A 25199-nucleotide genomic window follows, 5' to 3' on the forward strand; every position below is an offset into this window, starting at 1 on the left:
TCAGCCATACGTCAATCTGTTGCGAAGGTGTGAGTCAGGCCTTAGGCTCACATGCTCCACACACAGGGCTGGGCGTAACTGACTAGTTTCTAATACAAATTCATCTGGTTATCATAAGAGTCACAATAAACATTTGCTCCAGACAATGGCCACTTTGAACCACTATAGCTCTTCTTTGATCCATTCTTTATCTTCGAGCATATAAATGTCCTTTTGGGTGTGACTCAGGATCTGAACTCAAGACCAAAGGTACTAAAAACAAACCATCACCCTAGGGGTCCCGACTGAGAAGGTCTCAGACAGCTACAAATACACGTACACATTTTGTCCAAGAATTATCGGTTCCCATACAGTATATCACACCCCAGAATGGCTGTCTGTAGAAACATTAAGACTTACGTAAATCGACCGAATGTTTAAAGCACATTTTCATCATGTACTGTACGTATACTTGACTTTACCTCGGATTAATTGAACATGAAGGACCCCACTGGGTCATAAATCCTCTCAGACCTTGTATTGAACTTTCCCTTGCAAACTGTTTGTCCCCTTTGACTGTCAAGGGTTCAGCCTCCAGGAAGAAACCCTGAATACAAAGTTAATACACCATTGCACATAAAAACGCCTCCAGGGTGTCTAATGAAGTACTGTCACCACCTCATAGACACATGAAAAACACATGAAACACATGAAAAATACAGAAATTGTGGCACTCCATCTTTAATTAGGTTTCCTATCTGTCTGAGGACTTTTTGTTCCTCATCGTCAGCTCAGCTGATGAGTTGTAAAAATATCTCACGTGACTCACGTGAAGTCTCATCATTACATATATGCTTGTTTCCCTGCTCTGTCAATTATTCCTGAATTATATATGGCAGGATTTCACAGCAGCAGCAGAGCCACTATTATATACTCTGACTGTTGTATGGATTTTGTGAAATATTAGACAGCTTTGCAGTGACTTGCAAATATGCCCCATTTTCAAAGGACACACCAGAGCCTGGTTGAAAGCAATCTCTTGAGAGAGGGAGAGAAAGAGGCAGAACAGTCAGCGCCTTTTTATTCTTTCTTTTGTTTCCATGTTTTGCTTCATAAGGCCTATTATGAATGTGAATTCTGAACACCCACCAGACAGTGGCCTTGTGTTTAGAGCAGGGGTGCCCAGAAGGTAGATTGCGATCTACCAGTAGATCACAAAGGCTTTGCAGGTAGACCACATGACATGCCCCAAAATATATATAATTTAAAAAAAAACTTGAATTAAGGTGACTGATTGATTAAAAGAGCCTTTCAGCTCAAACACACAATACAATACAATACAATACAATACAATACAATATAATGCAATACATTGAATACAAATATAAAGTCATATACCGGTACAAATTACTACGAATTCTATTTTCCTCTCTCTATTTCCCATTCCAAGTGTGTTTGTCTTATAGTATGCAACGCCAGTGCTGCTGTTTTCAGCAATGGGATAATACCTTTTTGAGTGAGTAGATCTTGTTGAGCTGGTCATTGTGAAAGTTGCTCTCAAGTCAAAAAAGTGTGGGCACCCCTGGTTCTAAACTGTCCGCCCTGAAACCGGGAGGTCGGGGTTCGAACCCCGGCCGGGTCATACCAAAGACTGTAAAATGGGACCCAGTGCCCTCCCTGCTGTGTGGGGCCTCAGTGTCAGGCTGTCAGCTATAGGGCTGAACCTGTGTGGTACTAGGAACGCTGTGTCGGGGCCTCAGTGTCAGCTATTGGGCTGAACCTGTGTGGTACTAGGAATGCTGTGTCTGGGCCTCAGTGTCAGCTATTGGGCTGAACCTGTGTGGTACTAGGAACGCTGTGTCTGGGCCTCAGTGTCAGCTATTGGGCTGAACCTGTGTGGTACTAGGAACGCTGTGTCGGGGCCTCAGTGTCAGCTATTGGGCTGAACCTGTGTGGTACTAGGAACGCTGTGTCTGGGCCTCAGTGTCAGCTATTGGGCTGAACCTGTGTGGTACTAGGAACGCTGTGTCTGGGCCTCAGTGTCAGCTATTGGGCTGAACCTGTGTGGTACTAGGAACGCTGTGTCGGGGCCTCAGTGTCAGCTATTGGGCTGAACCTGTGTGGTACTATAGGAACGCTGTGTCGGGGCCTCAGTGTCAGCTATAGGGCTGAACCTGTGTGGTACTAGGAACGCTGTGTCTGGGCCTCAGTGTCAGCTATTGGGCTGAACCTGTGTGGTACTAGGAACGCTGTGTTGAGGCCTCTATTGATACTCTGACGTCAATGTTGTATTGTGCCGACAATAACGCGTGTTATTTGTATTTTCTTATGTATTCTTTGACAGTTATTTAAAGTGTGTGTGTGTGTGTGTGTGTGTGTGTGTGTGTGTGTGTGTGTGTTTGTTTCAACCTACCTAAATATAATTGGTCCTCGATGATGCTCATTATAATATGGTTCTATTTCTGTCCAATCAGAGGAGGGCTGTGGGAAAGCCAGCCCACCTGTGAGTGACATGATCGGTAGACCGGTTTGGTCAGAACAAGATTTTATTTTATTTAATTTTTATTATTATTATTATTATTATTATTATTTTATATATTTTAAATTAAACCAACTCTGTCAGCATGCTGACGTTACAGGAAGAGAGAGGCTGGCATTTTCTTTTAAATTATTATCTTGAAATCCCCTTCGATGATGATGTCATTGGTAAGCACTAGGCAGGTGTCTTAATATATAGCCCACCAATCAGAATAAGTAGACAGAAATGATGATGTCACTGGTAGGCAGGTTCAACAGCCCACCAATGAGAGACACATGTTGACATAGCGGTATTATAATTTGTGAATTCGCGCTAGTGTTTGAGGAGACTTGTTTGTTTCTTAGGTTTATTTCAGGATAAGTGTTTTCTTTCCTTGTTCAAGTAGGAAGTTCCAGTCAGGTCATCTATATCTAGTCTTCATGCATACTGCAATAGGGTGGAAATGTATCCCCCCATTCTGACCTGAGATCAGATTCTAAAAATGTCTTCAAAAAATTGGGTTCCCGCCCAAAATGGGTTAAAATAGAGCTTTATTTCAATCTGATATGAGAGTGTATGGAAACAGGAAGTTGAGGGAAGAGAGAGAGAGAGAGAGAGACAGCACAGACACACCTGAGATAACATGCCAGAAGCATCTCTTCCTGGTTTTCAGACAGCTGGTGGATGGAAATGAAGCAACACCCGGCAAAGCTTTTCCGGGAATCTGGGGTGGAGCTTCTTTTATTTATTTGACAGGGACAAGGCTCATTCATCAACATGTCAGTTTTCACATAAATGTAAACGGGCCAGAGTTAGCCGAAGCTAAATTTCATCCGTAGTCCCTGGGCAGGCTCTTAAAAAATGAATGATGAAAGAAAGACAGAGTGTATAGTGTGCCTGCACACAACACCATGCGTTGATGCCATGTGTCCATTATGTGCAAGCACCCAACACTATGTCCATACAAAAACACAATACAATACAGATAAAAGAAAGACAAAATGTAGTGTGCCTGCACACAACACCATGCGTTGATGCCATGTGTGCATTATGTGCAAGCACCCAACACTACGTCCATACAAAAACACAATACAATACAGTACAATACAGGAACAGATCGACATGGTACAGGGGACAGAACAACGGCAAGTGAAGTGAGAAATGACACCGGTGATGAATACTAAATAGTGCTGATAGTTACTCATGATTACAGTTGTTTGATTTGAGTTGTTTTTAGCCACCTTTTCAGGTTGAATTTGAAGGTCAGATAGTTGGAGGTCTCTCTTAATTCTGTAGGGAGACTGTTCCAGTGATGGGAGGCTCTAACAGAGAAGACTGTTTTACCAAACACCAGCTCGCGCACAGAATCCTAGGTGTGCTTTATATGCCCAGTGAGAAACAAACGGAAGCGGTTGCAATAATGTGATTGACAGACAGTGGTGTAATGTGATGTCGTCATAGTTTTAGTGTAGTTTTGACTGTCGACTCGGATGTACATTTGATGTAACTGCAGATGTGGAAGTGTGGAACTGTGCTGTGGCTTTAAACCATTTCGGCCCGGGAACCCCTTTTGGTGTTTTAAACATTATGTTATAAATAATTTAGCTATTGAAAAATAGCAGATCTACAAGCTCATAGCGCGCCACCGAGTGGCGCACTAGGAGCTTGTAGGTCTACTATTTTTGAAAAATCGTGAAAGTATTTATTTCAGAAAACTGGAGGATTTTGACATGCAGTGCCACGTTTTCATTGTATTCATAGTCAGTGTGCCATATCAACACTACGTTTAATTTATGACACCTCGTCATAATTATGTCCAACTGATTCACGATGGAATGATCATTAGACTCGTAACAATAACCCAAATATCTCCCAGACTTCCTCCCCAGTCAGAGTTCAGACTTTGAATGGATGTAGACGTGCAAAATGTATACATACATGTATATAATATATACATTTATATAGATAGTGAGGGGACTTCATTTATCTGACATCTTTTTTTTAAATAACAAGAAAAGAAAGTTAAAAGAAAAAGAAAAAAACTACTCTCTCAACACTTATGCCAGTCAGTGTGCCAGTAATCACCCTCCCCTGTGCCAATGTTGGCACACGAGTGCCAACATTGGCACAGGGGAGGGCCAGAGCCTAAGGTTGCCCCAGAGCCTTAGATATCTAGACAGAGTTACGCAAACTGCGTTCACTTCATGGGGCTTCAGTCCGATGGCGACTCTCCTACATAGATTTCTATTGAGAATGGGGGACAACCAATGCACTCATGCAGGCGGCAACAGCCCAGCTTTAATGATCTTAAATCCCTTTATTTTAGATTGTTTTGTAGTAATCGTACAACATAAACATGAAAGACTTTAGTTGTTACTGTACAATACTTTAAAACAGTTGTCATGTTGCACACATGCTTAAAATATCTCTTGTTTGCGCCGCCCTCGTTGACAGCGCTCCAGCGCTCGGTTTCTGCCCCCTCAATGTCGTAACTCTTCTATTAGATGGCTCTGGATAGAACTAACTCTTCTCATTACCTGTGGCTGTGGCCGCTGTGGAGGCAGCAGCTGTAGTGTTGTGTGCATATAACTAACTCTTCTACAAAATGTCTTCTAAATCCTGGCAGTTTTCTGAAAAACCCTATGTTTCTATGTCAGTGGTTCTCAAACTATTTAATGTCAAGGACCCCCAGAATTATATGTTATTGGCCGCCGACCCCCCCATCTGAAAATATGTTGTTCCAGCAACCTCCCAGAAGCAAAGATTTTAGTTAAAAATGTTCGCTCTGAAAGAATATATTGATGTACTCGATTTTTCAAAAATATCAGATCTACAAGCTCTACGAGGTGGGTTAATGGGTTAGTGGGTTAATGGGTTAAGCATGTGGTGTCTGTTGTCAGCCTGAGGGACGGTATACATGTGGCTTTCTAAAGGGAAACCTTCAGCCCAATCTGACCTCCATGGACTTACAGTATCAAATGTCTTTTTCCAGTTGACCGAACAATTGACGTGAAAGCTTCATTGTCAAACAAAAACACAAAGAAGAGAGAAAGTGAAATTGTATTAAATAGACATATTTGGTGGTGTGTGTTATTGATAGGATGAATGGCATGGATTCAGCTTGTTTTAGAAACTTTTCTTCGGTCAAGAATAATCCAACCGTTTGTTCCAATGAGCCAAGGTCAAGTGTAGCCTATATATATATATATATATATATATATATATATATATATATATATATATACATACTGCATTACTGCTTTTCCAGTGAGTGTCATTGTTGTTTTCGTCGACTAAAACTAAGACAAAAAAAATTCGTCAACTACCTTTTTTTCACTGACAAAAACGTCGTGCTGCGACGCGTTGTGAACTTGTAGATTGGCTATTTTCAGCAAGTGTATCAAGGGCAGACAAAATACATTTCAGTCGACTAAATCAACTGTAGATTTAGTAGACTAAAATCTTATGACATTTAGTCGACTAAATCTAGACTAACACTGAAACATTCCAGCTTCCATTCCATTCCATGTATGACTAAAACTAAAATCAAAATGTGCTGCCAAAAACAACACTGGTGAGTGCTTGATAAAAGGAACACAATCTTTCAACACATGTACAGTAACTAAGTGTAGTGGTTCAGTCAACAGTTACAGTGTCAATGATGGACTTATCGTTCTTGGAGGTTAGATAGATAGATAGATAGATAGATCTTTATTTGTCATTGCTTGCATGAAACAACGAAATTAAGCTACAATACTTCTGCCAAACGTCTGAGAGACTGACTATAGCTGGCCATTACTTAAATGACAAGTACAGGTTACATTCTAAAAACATTCACCGAAGATCCTTAACCCGTTCTGACTTCTGGGCATGAATGAACCCCTTTTGGTGTTTTAAGCATTATGTTGTACTTTTAGCTATTGAAAAATAGCAGATATACAAGCTCGTAGCACGGCACCGAGTGCCGCTCTATGTGCTTGTAGGTCTGCTATTAATTTAATCGTGAAAATGTGGTGCATATATTCTTTCAGAGCCAACGTTTTTAACTCAAATCAATTACATAATCTTGGGGGTCCTGTTTGAGAACCACTGACATAGAATCATGGGTTTTAACCCTGTGAGAACCACTGACATAGAATCATGGGTTTTAACACTGTGAGAACCACTGACATAGAATCATGGGTTTTAACCCTGTGAGAACCACTGACATAGAATCATGGGTTTTAACCCTGTGAGAACCACTGACATATAATCATGGGTTTTAACCCTGTGAGAACCACTGACATATAATCATGGGTTTTAACCCTGTGAGAACCACTGACATAGAATCATGGGTTTTAACCCTGTGAGAACCACTGACATAGAATCATGGGTTTTAACCCTGTGAGAACCACTGACATAGAATCATGGGTTTTAACCCTGTGAGAACCACTGACATAGAATCATGGGTTTTAACCCTGTGAGAACCACTGACATGACAGAATCATGGGTTTTTCAGAAAACTGACATTAGTAGACTGGGTCCTCAGGTCTAAATGGGTCGGGTATCGGGTGTTCTTTTGTGCGGTCTTGTTTCCATTCAGGCCTCTACAGTATGCGATCAATTCATTCATAGACATCAGGACATGAAGAATAACACCAGAATTCAATATCGCAGGACAGTGTGTACACTAGGGAGGGGGGAAGAGGAAGGAAGGGGGGGATCATTTCCTCCCCCCTGGGCCTGCTGTGAAAGGTGGGGATTTTCAGTGATCTGCATTTTTTTGAGGAAGGGGGTCAAGGGGGAGGGGGTGCTGTGGGATGTACAGTGGTTCCCAAAGTGGGGTCCCCCAGGGGTCCTTGAGGGAGTTAAATGGGGGAGACGGGGAGGGGGTCCGTAGACTAATGCATGTCAAACTGGGGGTCCTTGAAATTAAACGGGTTGAGAATCATTGCTAGAGAGGAGTAGAGCCGTAAAGATCTTCTCATATGGGGGTCTCTGGCATATCTTTTACATTTTTTTAAAAATATACTTTTCAGGATTCAGCAATTCAAAAATAGCAAGAAATAATTCAGGATTTCAATTCAAATATATAGCAAAAGTAGCTGATGATCTAACTAGCTGAAAACGCATCGCAGTGTTTCAAGGTTGGTCATAAGGTCGGTAATTAATTAGAGCGCCCACATCACTTCACACAGGTGTGGTTGTTATTTCCACAGGCAGTTTAGTGAACCTGTGATGCCCCGCATTGTGACTGAATGTTGTTATGTTAACTGTAACAGCTGTACAGTGTGTTTGTGTATATATCATATTGTTATGTTAACTTTAACCCATTCTGGGGCGGGAACCTCTTTTGGTGGTTTAAAGCATTATGTTATACTTTATATAGCTATTGAAAAATAGCAGAGCTACAAGCTCGTATTGCGCGGCACCAAGTGCTCCAAGGGGTCCCTGGAACAACCATAGTTTTGTGGGTCCTTGACATGAAAATGTTTGAGAACCACTGACATAAACATAAATCATTTTCCAGAATGATTTAGAGGGCATTTGTAGAATCTGTTCTCAGGTCTGAATGGGTTAATAGCCGTACGGTGCGTTTGTGTATATCATTTAAAAGGTGCATTGTGTTCACTAGTCTGGTCTGTAGTGTTGTTATGATGGCGCGTGACGTCTGTTTTATTTATGTTACGTGTTTAGGGAGAGAGAGAGAGAGAGCCTTTGACTGTACCCAGAGCCTTAGATATAGACAGAGTTATGCAAACTCTGTTTTCTCTCTCAAACTCTGGCTTCAGTCCAATGGCGGCTCTCCTACATAGACTTCTATTGAGAATGAGGGACAACCAACTGGGATAAGTCCTGGACCGGAAGTATAGGCAGAAATGCATTGCACCCAGGCGGCAACAGCCCAGCTTTAATGATCTTAAATCCCTTTGTTTTAGATTGTTTTGTAGTACAACATAAACATTAAAGAGACTTTAGTTGTTACTGTACATTACTTTAAAACTGTTGTCATGTTGCACACATGCTTAAAATAGCTCTTATTTGCGCCGCCCTCGTTGAAAACAATGTATGTCCAACTCCAGCTTGTCCCTCTCCAGGCTGCATGAACAGCACTCCAGCGCTGGGTTTCTGCCCCCTCAATGTCGTAACTCTTCTGTTAGATGGCTCTGCCTGTACCGTATATACACTATAGGACCGTCCCTGACTGAGAATATGCATCGTCGAACTATATGATTGTACAAATGTTGTCTATAGTCGACTACTACAGAGTTTATTTATGTGTATTTAATATTTATTTATTTATTTGCGTAATTATGAGATTGGCAGTCGAATCAGTCTGATTGCATAACGAATGAGAAAAATATTCAATAGATAATCATTCCATTTGGGCAGTGGGGGGGGGGGGGGGGGGGGGGTGCAGTGGGTGTGTGCCTAATGTCTGATTTAGCAGACTCTCACCTCTGTCTTAACTTTGAAGCTTGTCACTTGTATGAGCCAAGTGGCTGCATTTGTACACTATTAAATATTCCTTGCAAATTGCAATGTCATGGATGGCATAGTAATCCCCCCCTTTATTGAAGAGATTATTGAAGATGCAGATTAGATTATTGAAGATGCAGATTATTGAAGATGCAGATTAGATTATTGAAGATGCAGATTATTGAAGATGCAGATTATTGAAGATGCAGATTATTGAAGATGCAGATTAGATTATTGAAGATGCAGATTAGATTATTGAAGATGCAGATTATTGAAGATGCATATTATTGAAGATGCAGATTAGATTATTGAAGATGCAGATTATTGAAGATGCATATTATTGAAGATGCAGATTAGATTATTGAAGATGCAGATTATTGAAGATGCATATTATTGAAGATGCAGATTATTGAATATCTATTTAGATTAGACAAAATTAGTCATTGCCTCCATAGAGCATGCACACTTTTATTTATTTATTTTATTTTATATAACGGTTTCTAGTTGTTTTCTCTGACTCTTACGCTGTTGGTCCTACGAAATCCTGTTGAGTTTACATGCGCACACACACACACACACACACACACAAACACACACACACACACACACACGCTCACACAAACACACACACACACACACACACACACACACACACACACACACACACACACACACACACGCTCACACACACTCACACAGTTTCCCAAAACACACATTCACGGACTGGACACACAGACACAGGTCCTAGTGAGGGTATCATGTCTCCTGACTGAGAGAAACGTGATTGGTGTTGCTGTCACCTCCATGGTTACACAGGAATCTGACACCATGGGTCTGAATAACAACATCCCCAGATAACCCCCAGAACCCATATCTGTAAATGGTGCATTTATATAGCGCCTTTATCCAATTGTGCATTACATTCACCCATTCACACACACATCCATACACCGACATTGCGGCGGAAACCATGCAAGGCACCAACCTGCACATCAGGAGCAATTAGGGGTTCAGAGTCTTGCTCAAGGACACTTCCACACTAACTCTGGGGCCTCGTTCACACGTACCAAACACCAATCAAGCAATGTTTGGTGTTTTTTGGGGGTTTTTTGGGCCACCACAATGCTTTTCCAATGAGAGTCACATGGTTTGATCAAACATTTGTGTTTGATTGCTGATTGGTGGTGAAAAATAAAAAATAAAACGACCAAACATTTGCTTGATTGGTGTGGCAGTTCAAGGTATCAGTGTAGCAATGGAAATTCATAACAGCTACAAAGTGACCTCCTCCTCCTATCGTCGTTTAAGGCCTGGGTAGACACAGTCAGGCACGGAGGAGAATTCATACCTGTTACTTTTGGCCCCTGGAACCTATAGGCGAAGGAGAACTTATGCCTGTTACTTTTGTCCCCTGGAACCCCCCCCTCAACCTTTAGGCGAAGGCCGGAAGGAAGCAGCCTGTACTCGCGCGAAGGGAGGAAGTTTACAACAATATTAACGATACGCCTCTTTGCCTCTCGCGCCATTGACACCTCCTCCATCGTGTCACCTGATAGGATCAGCTGTTTGTGTCCTTATTGGTCAGTTTGATTAGAGCCATGTAGTGTTTCTACCTGCCTTCTGTCGTCAGCGCTGCGACACTTAACCAAACGGCGTTGTTAACTTGTTTGTATAAGCTTATACGGTATTTACCTGTGTGGGTAGATTACAGTAACAGGTGCTATCATAAAGGACCTGTACAATGAACCAGCGGGGGAGGGAGGGAGGGAGGTGGGCCGGGCGGCGGGCGCGCCCCAAAGTGCAGAGAGATGTATGCACAGCCACGGCCAGGCCAACGGTAATCAAGGGCGATCTAGCGGTTGGTAGCGATTCATGCTGATTGGTCCAGAGCAGCCACGGCCCTCTAGCTGGCTGCGATAGCACTTTGTTGTTGGTGTTTAGTCAGTGTTGTAAAGCAACTTTTAAGATGGAGAGGGTTACTATAGTTCCACCCTGACTCCAGAGGGCCACTATAGTTCCACACTCACTCCAGAGGGCCACTATAGTTCCACACTCACTCCAGAGGGCTGCTATAGTTCCACACTCACTGCAGAGGGCCAATATAGTTCCACACTCACTGCAGAGGGCCACTATAGTTCCACACTCACTGCAGAGGGCCACTATAGTTCCACACTCACTCCAGAGGGCCACTATAGTTCCACACTCACTCCAGAGGGCCGCTATAGTTCCACACTCACTGCAGAGGGCCGCTATAGTTCCACACTCACTCCAGAGGGCCACTATAGTTCCACACTCACTCCAGAGGGCCACTATAGTGCTATTAACTCATTTAAAACAATATCGTTTTTCTCCTCTGGTAAAAAAGCTGAAGGTTGCGCGATGGCTGGCTCTCAGTCAAATCTGGTCACATTTTGTTTACCAACTCTCCATCATCATTTTTTTGATTATTCCACCATATTCATAATTATGATCCTATAAGCGGCTTAGGAGGCCCGAGGTGCCTTTCTTTAAGCATCGTCATCAAGTTCAATCAATCAAGTCCAACATACTGTAGGCCTACTGTACACACCGACCGACTCCATACTTAATCTGATTAAAATGGATTATACTCAGTCCGCGGCTCTCTCTATAAAAGACATAATCGCTTAACTTCACATCAAAGGAGCAATATGAAAAAGACATTTGAGGATTAGATTTATTTTCCACACACGTCTTAAAGTTTCCAAGTCTCCAAGTCGTGAACAAACGGCAGTGACTTTGGATCTTAAGACGATAAAGTCTTTACAGAGTAGAGAGAACGTTCTGGAAGGATGTGTCCTTGTCCAAGTATAGCAGTTCTTAGAAAATGTAGCAAACAAAAAACGGTTCTGGAGTCTTTCCACAGAAACCTCTAAACAGAGTTGGTTAAATTCACAACGACAGACACTCCTCTAACCGACACATGGATTTATACATCTTGCGCCACCACTTTAACCCCTTATCCCTAAACTAATTTGCCATTTTCTACTATTAAATAAAACCCTTTTAAAACCCATTTTGACCTGAGATCAGATTCTAAAAATGTCTTCTACATCCTGACAGTTTTCTGAAAAAACTATGTTTCTATGTCGAATTTTCAAAAATGTCTTGTTTGGTGCTCAATATTTCATGTCAAAAAAATATATGTATTTGGCCACCGACCCCCATCTGAAAATATGTTGTTCCAGGAACCCCCCCCCCCCCCCCAGAAGCAAAGAGTTAAAAATGTTCACTCTGAAAGAATATACAGTATATTCAAAGATTTGTGTCACATTTTCACGATTTTAAAAAAATAGCAGATCTACAAGCTAGTAGATCTGCTATTTTTCAATAGCTAAAGTATAACATAATGCTTTAAAACACCAAAAAGGGGTTCCTGCCCCAAAATGTGTTAAAGCACTTGTGGAATTTCCACATCCGTATATTTGCCTGGGATCATCAGAGATATAATGACCTTAACCCATTCTGAATGGGAACCCATTTTGGTGTCAGCATCATGTTATGCTTTAGCTATTGAAAAATAGCAGATCTACAAGCTCATAGCGCGCCACCGAGTGGCGCGCTACGAGCTTGTAGGTCTGCTATTTTTGAAAAATCGAAGAACGACTGACATTTTTTTAATCTGATCTCAGGTCAGAATGGGTTAATCAGACCAGTGTGTGTCCAGTGGAAACCTCGTATGAATCTGATCTTAGGTCAGAATGGGTTAAGGTACTTAATCTCACTGCTCACAGGAAGAATGTTACCACGGAGACTAATCTGAGGAAATGCTTTGTCTTTTTATCCTCTTTACTACGCACAATCAAGATGCTACTTTTCTTTGCATTATATTTCATGTTAAAATCAGTGCCATGCTGGGAGCAAATCCTCAGAAGCTCTTGTAAACCTGCACTATAGAGCACCAAAGTCTGACGTCAATATCGGTAGAGGGCGCTATAAGTCCACGGGTTCATGTTCTTTTTATTTGCATTGTAATCCCCATAGGGGGGATTTTAGTTCGCCTCATATAAAAACTGTGTTTGAAAAATAAACATGTCATCCAGGCCGCTTCACTCATATGGATATGAAGAATCAACTGACTGAGTTACATTTTCGCTAGAAACAGACTGTATCAAATATGAATGTCGTAAAGCATACAGAGACACCTCCCTGACAATAACGCTGAGACAATTTGTTTATTTTTGGACCAGAGAGAGAGAGAGAGAGAGAGAGAGAGAGAGAGAGAGAGACCTGATCTGTGGAGGAGAGACAGACTGACATAATTTATTATTTATGAATGACTGCAGCTGAGCAACTAGTCATGTGACCTGCACACACACACACACACACACACACACACACACACACACACAGCGTCCAATATTATGAAACTATAATAAAATCTGGAGCACGGATTGAGGAGCCCCCCCACCCTCCCCCCCCCGCTCAGTGGCGCTTTTTAAACCACGACGAAATGACAAAGTCTTCCGGGTAGTACCCATACCGGGTAGTATCTGATTGGCTGTCTCCTATCATAGTATCCATGGAGCGTTGATCTGATTGGCTATCTCCTATCATAGTATCCATGGAGCGTTGATCTGATTGGTTGGCTCCTATCATAGTACCCCTCGAGCGTTGATCTGATTGGTTAGGCTCCTTGACCGTGCTTGCTGGGTCAACATGACAGCACCGAGCAAAGGAGAAACAGTTTAGTGACTAGGATAGGGGGCGACAGGTGTCCTTGATCAGGACACTTGACCCCTACGTGCTCCCGGTGTGGGCCTTCACATGGTTTCCTCACACACACACACACACACACACACACACACGTCTGTGCGGTGTGTAAGCCCAGACGTGTTCTGGCAAAGTACCTGCAAACATTGGAGCACTTAAGGCAAACAGAGAACAGCTCCCCAATTAACACCCCGATCGCTGGTCGCGGTTAGATTGTCGATCGGCTCTAGAGTGTTTTGGCTACACATCAACCTTACTTCAGCCACTTCCGGGATAACATCCGGTCCGTCGCTAAAAGAGCTCCGCTGCTATAAATCGCCGGGCGCTATGATTTAATGGATTAAATAACCCCGGGCGATCAGAGTATTAATCCCCCAAGGAGGGAGAGAGAGAGAGAGAGAGAGATAGATAGAGAGAGCTCGTGTTTGTGTTCCTCTGTGTTGTATGTATACAGTGGACTCTGTGGTCTCTCAGTGTGCACATGCTGGCCACGAAGATGAACCGTACACACATTGTGTTTCACAGCCGCTCCACTGTTTCAGTGTTGTTTCTGGCAGCACATTTCTATTTTAGTTTTAGTCATAGTCTTTGGACTGAAACTTCATTTAGTTTTAGTCACATTTTAGTCACCTGGAATGTCTTCGTTTTAGTCGACTAAATGTCATAAGGTTTTAATACTAAAATGTATTTTGGCGGGTCTTGATTCCGTCGTAATGAGTGTTTTTACACTTGCTGAAAATAGCCGATCTACAAGCATTTTAGTCTAGTTTTTATTTGTCGACGAAATTGTCAGTATATTTAGTCTTAGTTTCAGTCATCGTAACTTAGTTTTCATTTCGTTTCCATTTGTTTTTGTCAGTGAAAATAAAATAGGTATAGTCCGACGAACATTTTTCGCCTTAGTTTTAGTCGAGGAAAACAACACTGCTCTGTTTCCACAGTGTGTCGATCCACGTCATGCCGCTCATGAAGACAACACAGCAGAGTGTGAAGTCCTGCTGGCTCTGCTGTTGTTGCTGAACTCAGTTCTCACACATCGGGGCATGTTTGCTTTGTAAATACAGAGTAATGTGACTCTGACACTGCTCTACCTTATTTATATAATATTACTACTCTGTTGGTGCCCTGCATGGTCTGGTCTCCACCCTGTTTCCATTGCTCCACTGCTGCCCGGGGGGGAGGGAGGGGGGAGGGAGGGGTGGGTCTCAAGGTGAATGCTGGGTGGGGCATCAAAGGTCTCTCTCAGGTAGGGGTGAGTGAGTGTGGTGGTGGTGGCACGTGTCCTCTGACAAGGGTGTGTGTGTGTGTGTGTGTGTGTGTGTGTGTGTGTGTGTGTGTGTGTGTGTGTGTGTGTGTGTGACTGACTGACTGACTGACTGACTGACTGACTGTGTGTGTGTGTGCAGGGCACATGACTAGTTGCTCAGCTGCAGTCATTAATAAATATTGTGTGTGTGTGTGTGTGTGTGTGTGTGTGTGTGTGTGTGTGTGTTTGTGTGTGTGTGTGTGGAGACATGCATGGATTTGTGAATGAATTGTGAAGCCAGTGGAGAGCATAATGAAACCAGCGACAAGGATTTGACTAAGGTAGACTAAAATGTCAGTGAGGGACTATATACAGTACGTGGAGAACGGATCATTTTGGTTTGGTTGCTGCTCGGGTGGTGTTGCGGTTCGAAAACATCAGATCTACAGGCTCACAATGCTGTGTCGTGCTGCCCTGCCTGCGACACATTGTGAGCCTGTAGATCTGCTATTTGCAGCACGCGACGTGTGAAATCAGGCATGGTTAAAGCCCAAACCACACCAAAGTCAAAATCAACACTGCTTAAACATCGTTCTCCTCTTCACACTCAGCTCGCAACCTGGGTGTTTTCTTTGACCCTGACATCTCCTTTAACACCCAAATCACCAAAGTTGTCCAGTCCTGCTACTACCAGATTAGGAACATTGCTAAAATAAAATCATTTTTGTCACATGCAGACCTAGAAACCGTTATACACTCCTTCATATCCTCACGATTAGAATATTGTAACTCTGTCTATTCCGGTATGAGCAACAAAAAATATAGCACGTCTCCAGATGGTGCAGAACTCTGCTGCACGCTTACTCACTAACACACGAAAACGTGAGCATATCACACCAATCCTGGCTACCCTACACTGGCTCCCTGTGAGCTTCAGAATTGAATTCAAGATCTTATTAATCACTTTCAAAGCCCTACATGGACTAGCCCCCAGCTACATCACGGACATGCTAGCCTAAAACCCCACAGGCCGGTGCGCAGCCTCAGATCTGCTGATTGTTCCCTTCTAGTCCCACCCAGAACTCACCTTGTCACCCGAGGTGACCGGGCTTTTGCGGCCCGCTCACCATAGCTCTGGAATGCCCTCCCCTTGGCTCTCAGGCAAGCAGAGACAGTGCCCGTTTTTAAAAACACACCTGTATGTCAAATGATTTTCTTAATTCAGTTTTTACATGTACTGTATGTGTGTATATGTATGTAGGCCTATGTGTATGTATATGTATACATTACATATATACTGTATGTATATATTTATTTATTGTTTCCTTGATGTTTTTTTATGTGATTCTATATGCTTTGTTATTTCTGATGTTCTTGATGTTGTTTTTGATTGTTGTTTTCTAACCTGTTTGTAACTTTATGTTTGGAAAGGTGCTAATAAAATTCATTCATTCATTCATTCATTCTCCTCTTGTGTCGCCCACGCAGCGCACGGCGCCTCGGAGCCAGAGATGGCGCCTCCGCCCGCCGCGGCGGACAGCAGCAGCCCTGCGGCGGCCGGCGCTCCTCCCCCCCCTCCGGACGGGGGCTGGGGGTGGGCGGTGGTCCTGGGAGCCTTCATCTCCATCGGCTTCTCCTACGCCTTCCCCAAGGCCATCACCGTCTTCTACAAGGACATCCAGAAGATCTTCGGCGCGTCCTACAGCCAGATCGCCTGGATCTCCTCCATCATGCTGGCCGTCATGTACGCCGGAGGTCAGTGACGTTTTGAAACGTTTATTTTTGGGGGACGGGAACCCCTTTTGAAATCAAGTGTGTCATGTACTGTACAAGTGTAGAAAGTGGTGTCTTAATAGATAGAAAGTTGGTGTCATTAAGTTGTCTCGTGATCTCACAGCTGTTTTTAGAACGACTACACACTCCCAGCTCACCAGCCTGACGGAGGTGCTGTCCTTCAGGGATGTGCACAGGAGGAGACATATTTTTAGAACTGGCCTCAGGTCTAAAATGGTAGACCATATATTATGCTTCTGATCGCATGACACATGCCATATATCCCACTTGGCCCCTTCCGAATCAATTTGAAAAACTTCTTGAAAGATCTGATTAAACTTTTTCAAAAACCGCCACACATCAGCTGCACAATTACTTTATTACTTTACTTTATTTGTTTATTTGGACAGGACAATGCATATTAATGGTCGTCACATGGACGTAAATACACCGGATATATATATTAGCACAGTTGCTAATTTTCATCCGCAGTCCTCACAGGAAACACAAAACGGAAAAACAGACAGTCAAACAGTGGAATACATTTACATGACATTACATAGGGAACACGGCATAAAAAAATAAATACACCTAAAATAATCATAAATGGTTGCAGCTTTGGTTTTCAAGCAACTATTTTTTTTAGATTGTATTTAAATGAGGGAAATCCCTATAGCACAATCCCTTATACGCAGAGGAAGGTCATTCCATTATGCTACACAACCCTGTACTGAGAGGACATTTTGGCCGAATGTTGTTTGCCGGTGCGGCACTTCGCAGTCTCCTCGAGTTGTTTGCAGACACTGATGGATGATATCTCGGTCTGGCATCTGCGGTTTTCTCATTTCACAACAAAAACAGACCGTATGCCGAGGCTTCCTTTCATGATGCAACTGAGCTTCCACTGTTTCACCATCTATTACAAAACCACGACATGCTCCTCTCCCTCTGTGCAACATTTAAAACATCTTTTAAGCTCAGAGCGTTCACGGCAACACTCCAAATTTATTTGACTGCATGAGATTAACGGTTGAGCAATAATTAATGTCACTTTCAAAACGGTGTCATTGTGCAGGGTCAGTCGTTCATACTGTACTATTACAGTGTACTGGCTAAGTAAGAGGATTGTAAAATCCTCGTCACAAAAACACGTTTTTTTTGTTATAGTTAGTAGTAAATACAAATTCATTGGACATAAAACAAAGACAATAACATTTGAATACTACTCATTAAGCTACTAATTTAGCGGGTCATGTTTGCATGTTTGGAATTGTAACCGTTGAAATCAATAATATATCAATATTCAACCTGAGGGCCACATTAAGTGAAGGTGGGGGCCGCATGTGGCCCCCGGCCCATGTATGTTTTCAACACTAGTGTAGCAGTGTGGCAATATAGACTAAAATGTTAGGGGAGGGACTAGTAGAGACGAGATCCAGTATAATTTTTTATCTCTTTTAAATTTTTATCACACGATTTGCCAACCCATTTTTAATACTAATGTAATCCTGGGCGCCGCCCTTCCTCTGCCAACCCAGGGAGGGCTGCGGACTGACCTCATGCTTCCTTCTATGCATGAGGAGTCCAAGACGCTTTTGTTTCACCTGACATGGAGGGGGGGAGTTTCCCCGGCCGGACGTAGCGCGTGGAAGGAACACGTTATTCCAACCAGTTCCTTTCCCCTCCATCAGGCGCCCCGGCTGGCCAGGGGGAGGCAGTATAGAGACCAGTTCCTTTCCCCTCCATCAGGTGCCCAGGCTGGCCAGAGGGAGGCAGTATAGAGACCAGGATTTAAAAAAATGTCATTTTATGCTTTGGTTGCCCTCTGAAAATAGCAGATCTATACAACTAAATCAATATTCGCTCTGCCTGGGCAGTGAGGAGTGATCAACCCATTTTTGTGTTAGCATTATGTTATGCTTTAGCTATTGAAAAGCAGATCTACAAGCTCATATCGCGCCACCGAGTGGCGCGCTATGAGCTTGTAGATCTGCTATTTTTGAAAAATCGAAGAACGACTGACACAGCTTTTTCAGAAAACTGTCAGGATGTAGAAGACATTTTTAGAATCTGATCTCGGGTCAAAATGGGTTAATTTACTACAGTGTAGTAGTGTGGCTGCATCTGCCTGGGCCGTGAGGAGTGATTAATTTACTACAGTGTAGACAGTAGTGTGCCTGGTGTAGTGGTATAGTGACTGTGAGGAGTGACGCGCTAAGCCCCAGGCCTTGTGTCAGCGCTGGATCAGTGTCACTAATCCAGAGAGAGAGAGAGAGAGAGAGAGAGAGAGAGGTTGACCTTGGGCTACTATAGGCCGAGCGAACAACACTCCTCTGGCTTCTGTTGACTGTCAGCAGACACGGCGGCCATATTAGATTCCCTGCTGCTGTAGCAGCCACAGGCCTGGCCCTGGGAGGAGGAGGAGGAGGAGGAGGAGGAGTGGTGGGGAAAGGAAAGCCCTGGGAGGGGGAGGAGGAGGAGGAGGAGGAGGTTTTCCTTTCCAGGTGAAGCCTGGCCTATTTTCTCTCGGGTTGGCTTTGAGGACCTATAGTCATGATCGATTGGCCTCCTCCTCCTCCTCCTCCATCAAAGAACAGATTCATTCGTCCAAAGCAAACTTCTTAGTTTCGCCAGTGTACAGTATATAGGCACACTATAGCGAAAGTAAGTAGACTATTTTTAAAGTCTACTTTTGTGTTTGTGTCTAAAACTCTCACACACTATTTAACAATCCACCTATGCTTTCTATGGCTATAGGCAGCTCCCGGCAGGATCCGCCGGGAGAATCTAGACGCAGATGCGCGACATGAAACTAATTGATTAGAGTGACAGAGAGAGAGGAGTGTGTGTGTCAATTTTACCAATTTTGGGCGGGAACCCCTTTGGTGTTAGCTATTGAAAAATATATTTGAAAAATCGAAGAACGACTGACATAGAAACACAGCTTTTTCAGAAAACTGTCAGGATGTAGAAGAACATTTTTAGAATCTGATCTCAGGTCAAAATGGGTTAACAAAGGTGCAAACGATCAGAGTGATCGACGTTTGCGCTACTCTAGCCGAATTGAAGTGGACTCTCCCTCTCCCTTTTTCTTTCTCTCCCTGGAAATAAAAACGTCTGGGTTTCCGAGGCTATAAGGTTTCGGGTCTCTCAACATCATACCCCTCACTCAGGCGACCCAGCCGGGAGTGATCAAGTCCCGACTTACGTCCCAGTAGCTACCCTCAATCAGTCCCACTAGGGAAAAACCAGGGGCACACAATCCGTTGGAACTACTCCAGAACTACTCTGCCAGGGTTGGGAGGTACACTTCTGCACATCTTGTTACCGGGGCGGACTGGAGGGTTTTCCAAATCACCCAAATCACTGAATGCTCCTTTAAAAAAAATCGAAATTGTATTTTTTTATCTGTACATTCTCAGGATTTTTAAAATATATATGCATCATTATTTTGAATAAGTTGGTGTCCTCATGTGGCTCAGTCTAAATAAAGCTTCTACATACTTGTTAATAGTGTTCCATGTACGGGGGGGGGGGGGGGGGGCAGCAATCAGGGCACATGATTACTTAGAAAAGCTTAATGTTTTCCACGTTTTCCACGCCTCTTCTAGAGCGCCCATGTAGGTCAGCTGGGCATTCGGGAAAGGCCTTCCTGTCCAGCATTTTAGTCCCAAACAAACACGCTACTGGCCTAGTGTTGCACTGTTGCACAATAATACAATCATCAAAACAAGATTTAGATCTACATTCAGACGCCTATAGTGAGATCTCATTTCTAAATGTGATCCAGAACGGTGCAGCACTATAGTTGTCTGTCCGGTTAATTTTAGTTACTCTTGTAATGTTTTTGCTACAAGAGAGAGACTTTAAGAGAGGTTTAAGTTGAGCAGTCCGGTTCGGGTCTTCACCCGCACGCACCGAGCCCCGGAGAGAATACCCATCACCGCTGTGTATGCAAATGAGTGATACTAGTTTCCTCAAGGTCGCAAAATAATAGATTCATGCGGAGCAAATGAAGTCAGACGACACTCGCCCGTCGTGTTTTTTAAGCCATTGAGACCTGAGACCACTAGATTCTACAAAAGAAACGGTCTTCTAAATCACGACAGTTTTCTGAAAAACCCCATGTTTCTATTGTCAGTGGTGCTCAAACCGTTTTATGGTTCAGGACTCCCAGAATGATTATGTAATTGGCCGCCGGACCCCCATCTGAATATATGTTGTTCCAGGGACCCCTTCCAGAAGCATAGCATAGATTTTTCAAAGATAGCAGATCTACAAGCACAAAGCGCGGCACTCGGTGCCGCGCTATGTGCTTGTAGATATGCTATTTTTCAACAGTTTAAGGTCGTTAAAAGCTCAGGCTACACAGATGCGTTCCAGTTCTAAATGGGTTAAATAGCACAGCCCTGACATTGATCTGATATCTGGTTGGTAATGATGAGACCCGTTATTTCACTAAAGTACATCTTTTATTACTTATTTATTTCCCTGTGCAATCGACTCCTTTTTTCCCGGTTGAGATTCAAGGACAGGAGACGAGGCGTGGTCACATTAGTAGAGGCAGGGAAAAGACTTGTACGTCAACACCTCTAGATTACCCTGTGGCTACTACAACACCTGATTAAGCCATATCTCCTTCCTGAAGGCAGCAACCTATATTCTCCATACAACACATGCTTAGTGTTAGAGGTGATATTCCTTGCTAACCTTAGGATGCTGTTATCATACGTGGATGTATATAAAGTTTCTGAAGTTGTTGTCCAACAATCTGTGTTCAGTTGTTGCAGCAGTTGTGACTGCTTCTATCCAGGTCCAATCGGCACTGCAGGATCCTAGTCACATGTTCTCGTGTGCTGATATGGTGTGTGACTGTGTGTGTGTGTGTGTGTGTGTGTGTGTGTTCCTCCAGGTCCCATCAGCGCCGTCCTGGTGAACACCTACGGCTGCCGGCCCGTCATGATGATGGGAGGAGTCCTCTGTTCCATCGGCATGATCTCTGCCTCCTTCTGCAACAACGTGGTGCAGCTTTACGTCTGCATCGGTGTCATAGGAGGTGGGTCCGAGCTTTAGCTACATCTGTATCGGCTTTACGTCTGCATCGGTGTCATAGGAGGTGGGTCCGAGCTTTAGCTACATCTGTATCGGTGTCATAGGAGGTGGGTCCGAGCTTTAGCTACATCTGTATCGGTGTCGTATGAGGATGTTTGAGCTTTAGCTACATCTGTATCGGTGCCATAGGAGGAGTTTGAGCTTTAGCTACATCTGTATCTGTGTGATTTTGCGGTTTTGAGCTTTAGCTACATAGTGTGATTATGATGTTAAGCTTTAGCTACATAGTGTGATAGGAGGTTAGGGTGAGCTTTAGCTACATGTGTGTCAGTGTGATAGGAGGTTATAGTTGAGCTTTAGCATCAAAAGGCGATCTCGGCGGTAAAAGAGTTAAAATAAAACACACACACATCAACTCATAATTTCATTATAACTAAGATATTCGCACATATTTTTTTAATAAACTTTTTTCCCCCACAGGATTGGGCTTGGCGTTCAACCTCCAGCCGTCGCTGACGATGATCGGCAAGTACTTCTTCGCCAAGCGTCCCATCGCCAACGGCCTGGCCATGGCGGGCAGCCCCGTGTTCCTCAGCACGCTGGCTCCTCTCAACCAGTACCTGTTCAACAGCTTCGGCTGGCGGGGCAGCTTCTTCATCCTGGGGGGCCTGCTGCTCAACTGCTGCGTGGCGGGCTCCCTCATGAGGCCCCTGGGTCCCCTGCCCTCCAAGAAGAAGGAGCAGGAGCCACTCGCCGCCATGAAGACCTCCAGCCAGAAGCTCAGCGTCTACGACAAGGTTCATTTCATTTAAGTTTTCATGTAACCCATTTTTGGGGGGCAGGAACGAACGCCTTTTGGTGTTTTAATTTAAAGCATTATGTTGTGCTTTAGCTGTTGAAAAATAGCAGATCTACAAGCTCATAGTGCCGCGCTACAAGCTTGTAGGTGTGCTATTTTAGAAGAATCGTGAAAATGTGGCGCAAATCTTGAATATATATTCTTTCAGAGCGAATGTTTTTAACTCAAATCAAAATTCTGTGGCTCCTTGACATGAAATAGTTTGAGAACCACTGACATAGAATTTATCTCTTCACATACTAAAGCATGTCTGAAATTAAGGGTTATGTAATGTAATGTTAGAAGGCTTTCTTACCTTTCTTTGTAGTTGTTACGTCCCCACCAAAGAGGTCCAGGTGTTATTTTGTGCAAAAGCTCCTTATTGCCTATTTCCCCTACCATAAGCCCTAAATGTATTGCATTGAATTGAATGGGAATTGAATGGGGCTATGGGGTGTTGTGCTAATTCGCTTATTTCCATCGCTCCATTTTTTTATTTTTTTGTATATATCCTCTCTTCATAATGTAAATAATATCCCAAGCGGCACACTTTACTACTTATTTAGATGGAAATAAGCAAATTAGCACAACACCCCATAGCCCCATTCAATTCCCATTCCATTCAATGCAATTCATTGAGGGCTTATGGTAGGGGAAATAGCTAATAAGGAGTTTTTTCACAAAAAAACACCTGGACCTCTTTGGTCAGGACGTAACAACTACAAAGAAAGTTAAGAAAGTTTTCTAGCATGGAATTCTCCTTTAAACATGTAGCTAGGTGTAATGTTAGAGACCACAGAAGACATTTACATGTGCATATTTACACGTGCATCGAGGACCTCCCTAGGGAGACGACCGAGAGGCATCCTATTCGTCGTCTTCATATTGTCTAATTACTTTATTTTTTATAATGTTTTTACATCGGCATCGGTGTTACAGGACAGACGTTCCCAAACGGTTTAGCCCGTGACCCAAACTAGACCCCCAGGATCCAAACTAGTGAAAATATCCGATCTACAAACTCTCAACGCCTCGCTTTGCTATTTTCGCCCTATTTTCTACTTAAACATTTTGTTCGTAGTTTTCCTTCTTTCATCTAAAGCGTTTGTTTGGACCCTCTTCAACAGGTGAACAAGTACCTGGACCTGTCTCTGTTCAAGCACCGAGGCTTCCTCATCTACCTGTCGGGAAACTGCATCATGTTCCTGGGCTTCTTCGCGCCCATCGTGTTCCTGGCCGCCTACGCCAAGGACATGGGCGTGGACGAGTACCAGGCCGCCTTCCTGCTGTCCATCCTGGCCTTCACCGACATGGTGGCGAGGCCCTCCATGGGGCTCTTCGCCAACACCAGGTGGATCCGTCCTAGGATTCAGTACTTCTTCAGCTTTGCCGTGCTCTACAACGGGCTGTGTCACATGCTGTGTCCGCTGGCCGACACCTACACGGGCCTGGTGGTCTACGCCGTGTTCTTCGGCTTCGCCTTCGGCATGGTCAGCTCGGTGCTGTTCGAGACCCTCATGGACCTGGTGGGCGCCCCGCGGTTCTCCAGCGCCGTCGGGCTGACCACCATCGTGGAGTGCTGCCCGGTGCTGCTGGGCCCGCCGCTCGCAGGTATTTGTCTATTTGAGAGACTAGGGCTAGCCAGTGTTGATTTTAGTTCTAGTCATAGTCTCTTGGATAGTTTTCATTTCGTTTTAGTCATATTTTTGTCACACGGATTGTTTTAGTGTTAGTCTAGTTTTAGTCGACTAAATAGCATGAGATTTTAGTTGACTAAATGTACGGTTGATTTAGTCGACTACGATTATTTAGTCGTTGTTCCAGGGACCCCCCCCCCCCAGAAGCAAAGATTCTAGTTAAAAACGTTCGCTCTGAAAGAATATATATTCAAAGATATCCACCACATTTTCAAAAATAGCAGATCTTCAAGCTTGTAGCGTGGCACTCGGTACGAGCTTGTAGATCTGCTATTTTTCAATAGTTAAAGTATAACATAATGCTTAAACGGGATCATTGATAAGGTATAAAAGTAATTCAATATTGACACAAGACATTTAGAAACAAATCTTACCTCAAAGTTCTCCTAAAGGCATTGAGCATGAACTACTTCCACTGAATAGTCACGTAGGCTTTCACATTTTAAAAATACGTTTTTACAATTTAGGCATTTAGCAGACGCTCTTAATCCAGAGCGATTTACGGTAGGCAAGAACAACACATGGCGATACATCAAATACATAAACAATAGATCATTGATAAACTAAGGACCTAACATCTAACAAACGTCTAAACGGTGGAAATATCTACATAATGAAACCATGTCGTTTTCTCCCGTACGTACAGGCATGCTGGTCGACGTCACCAAGAACTACAAGTACATGTACTTCTGCTGCGGCGTCATCGTCACCGTGGCCAGCGTGTGGCTCTTCATCGGGAACTTCATCAACTACCGCCTGTTGGACCGCGAGCGCAGCAAGCACGAGGCGGTGGCGTACAAACAGGCGGACACGGAGGACGCCGTGCACGTCCGAACGGACACGGACACGCCTCTGTCCTCTCCTGAGGAACGCAAGGAGGCCATGCAGCACGAGACCAACATCTAG

At 43.6% G+C, this 25199-nt stretch overlaps 1 protein-coding gene across 1 annotated transcript in view; it reads left to right on the forward strand.

The window, feature by feature from the left end:
- The window catches only part of LOC308310983 (monocarboxylate transporter 2), a gene marked incomplete at its 3' end in the record, with an annotated part of 27277 nt that extends 2078 nt beyond the window's left edge, over positions 1 to 25199 (forward strand). The window contains exons 2-6 of the mRNA XM_080757476.1: positions 16422 to 16688; positions 21619 to 21762; positions 22239 to 22555; positions 23724 to 24207; positions 24940 to 25199. Of these exons, the coding sequence (XP_080613602.1) occupies positions 16445 to 16688; positions 21619 to 21762; positions 22239 to 22555; positions 23724 to 24207; positions 24940 to 25199 (1449 nt within the window). The 5' untranslated portion in view covers positions 16422 to 16444. The remainder of the gene's footprint in view (positions 1 to 16421; positions 16689 to 21618; positions 21763 to 22238; positions 22556 to 23723; positions 24208 to 24939) is intronic.

The sequence above is a fragment of the Protomyctophum bolini genome (genome assembly GCF_963924005.1).
Source record: "Protomyctophum bolini genome assembly, chromosome: 23".
NCBI lineage: Eukaryota > Metazoa > Chordata > Actinopteri > Myctophiformes > Myctophidae > Protomyctophum > Protomyctophum bolini.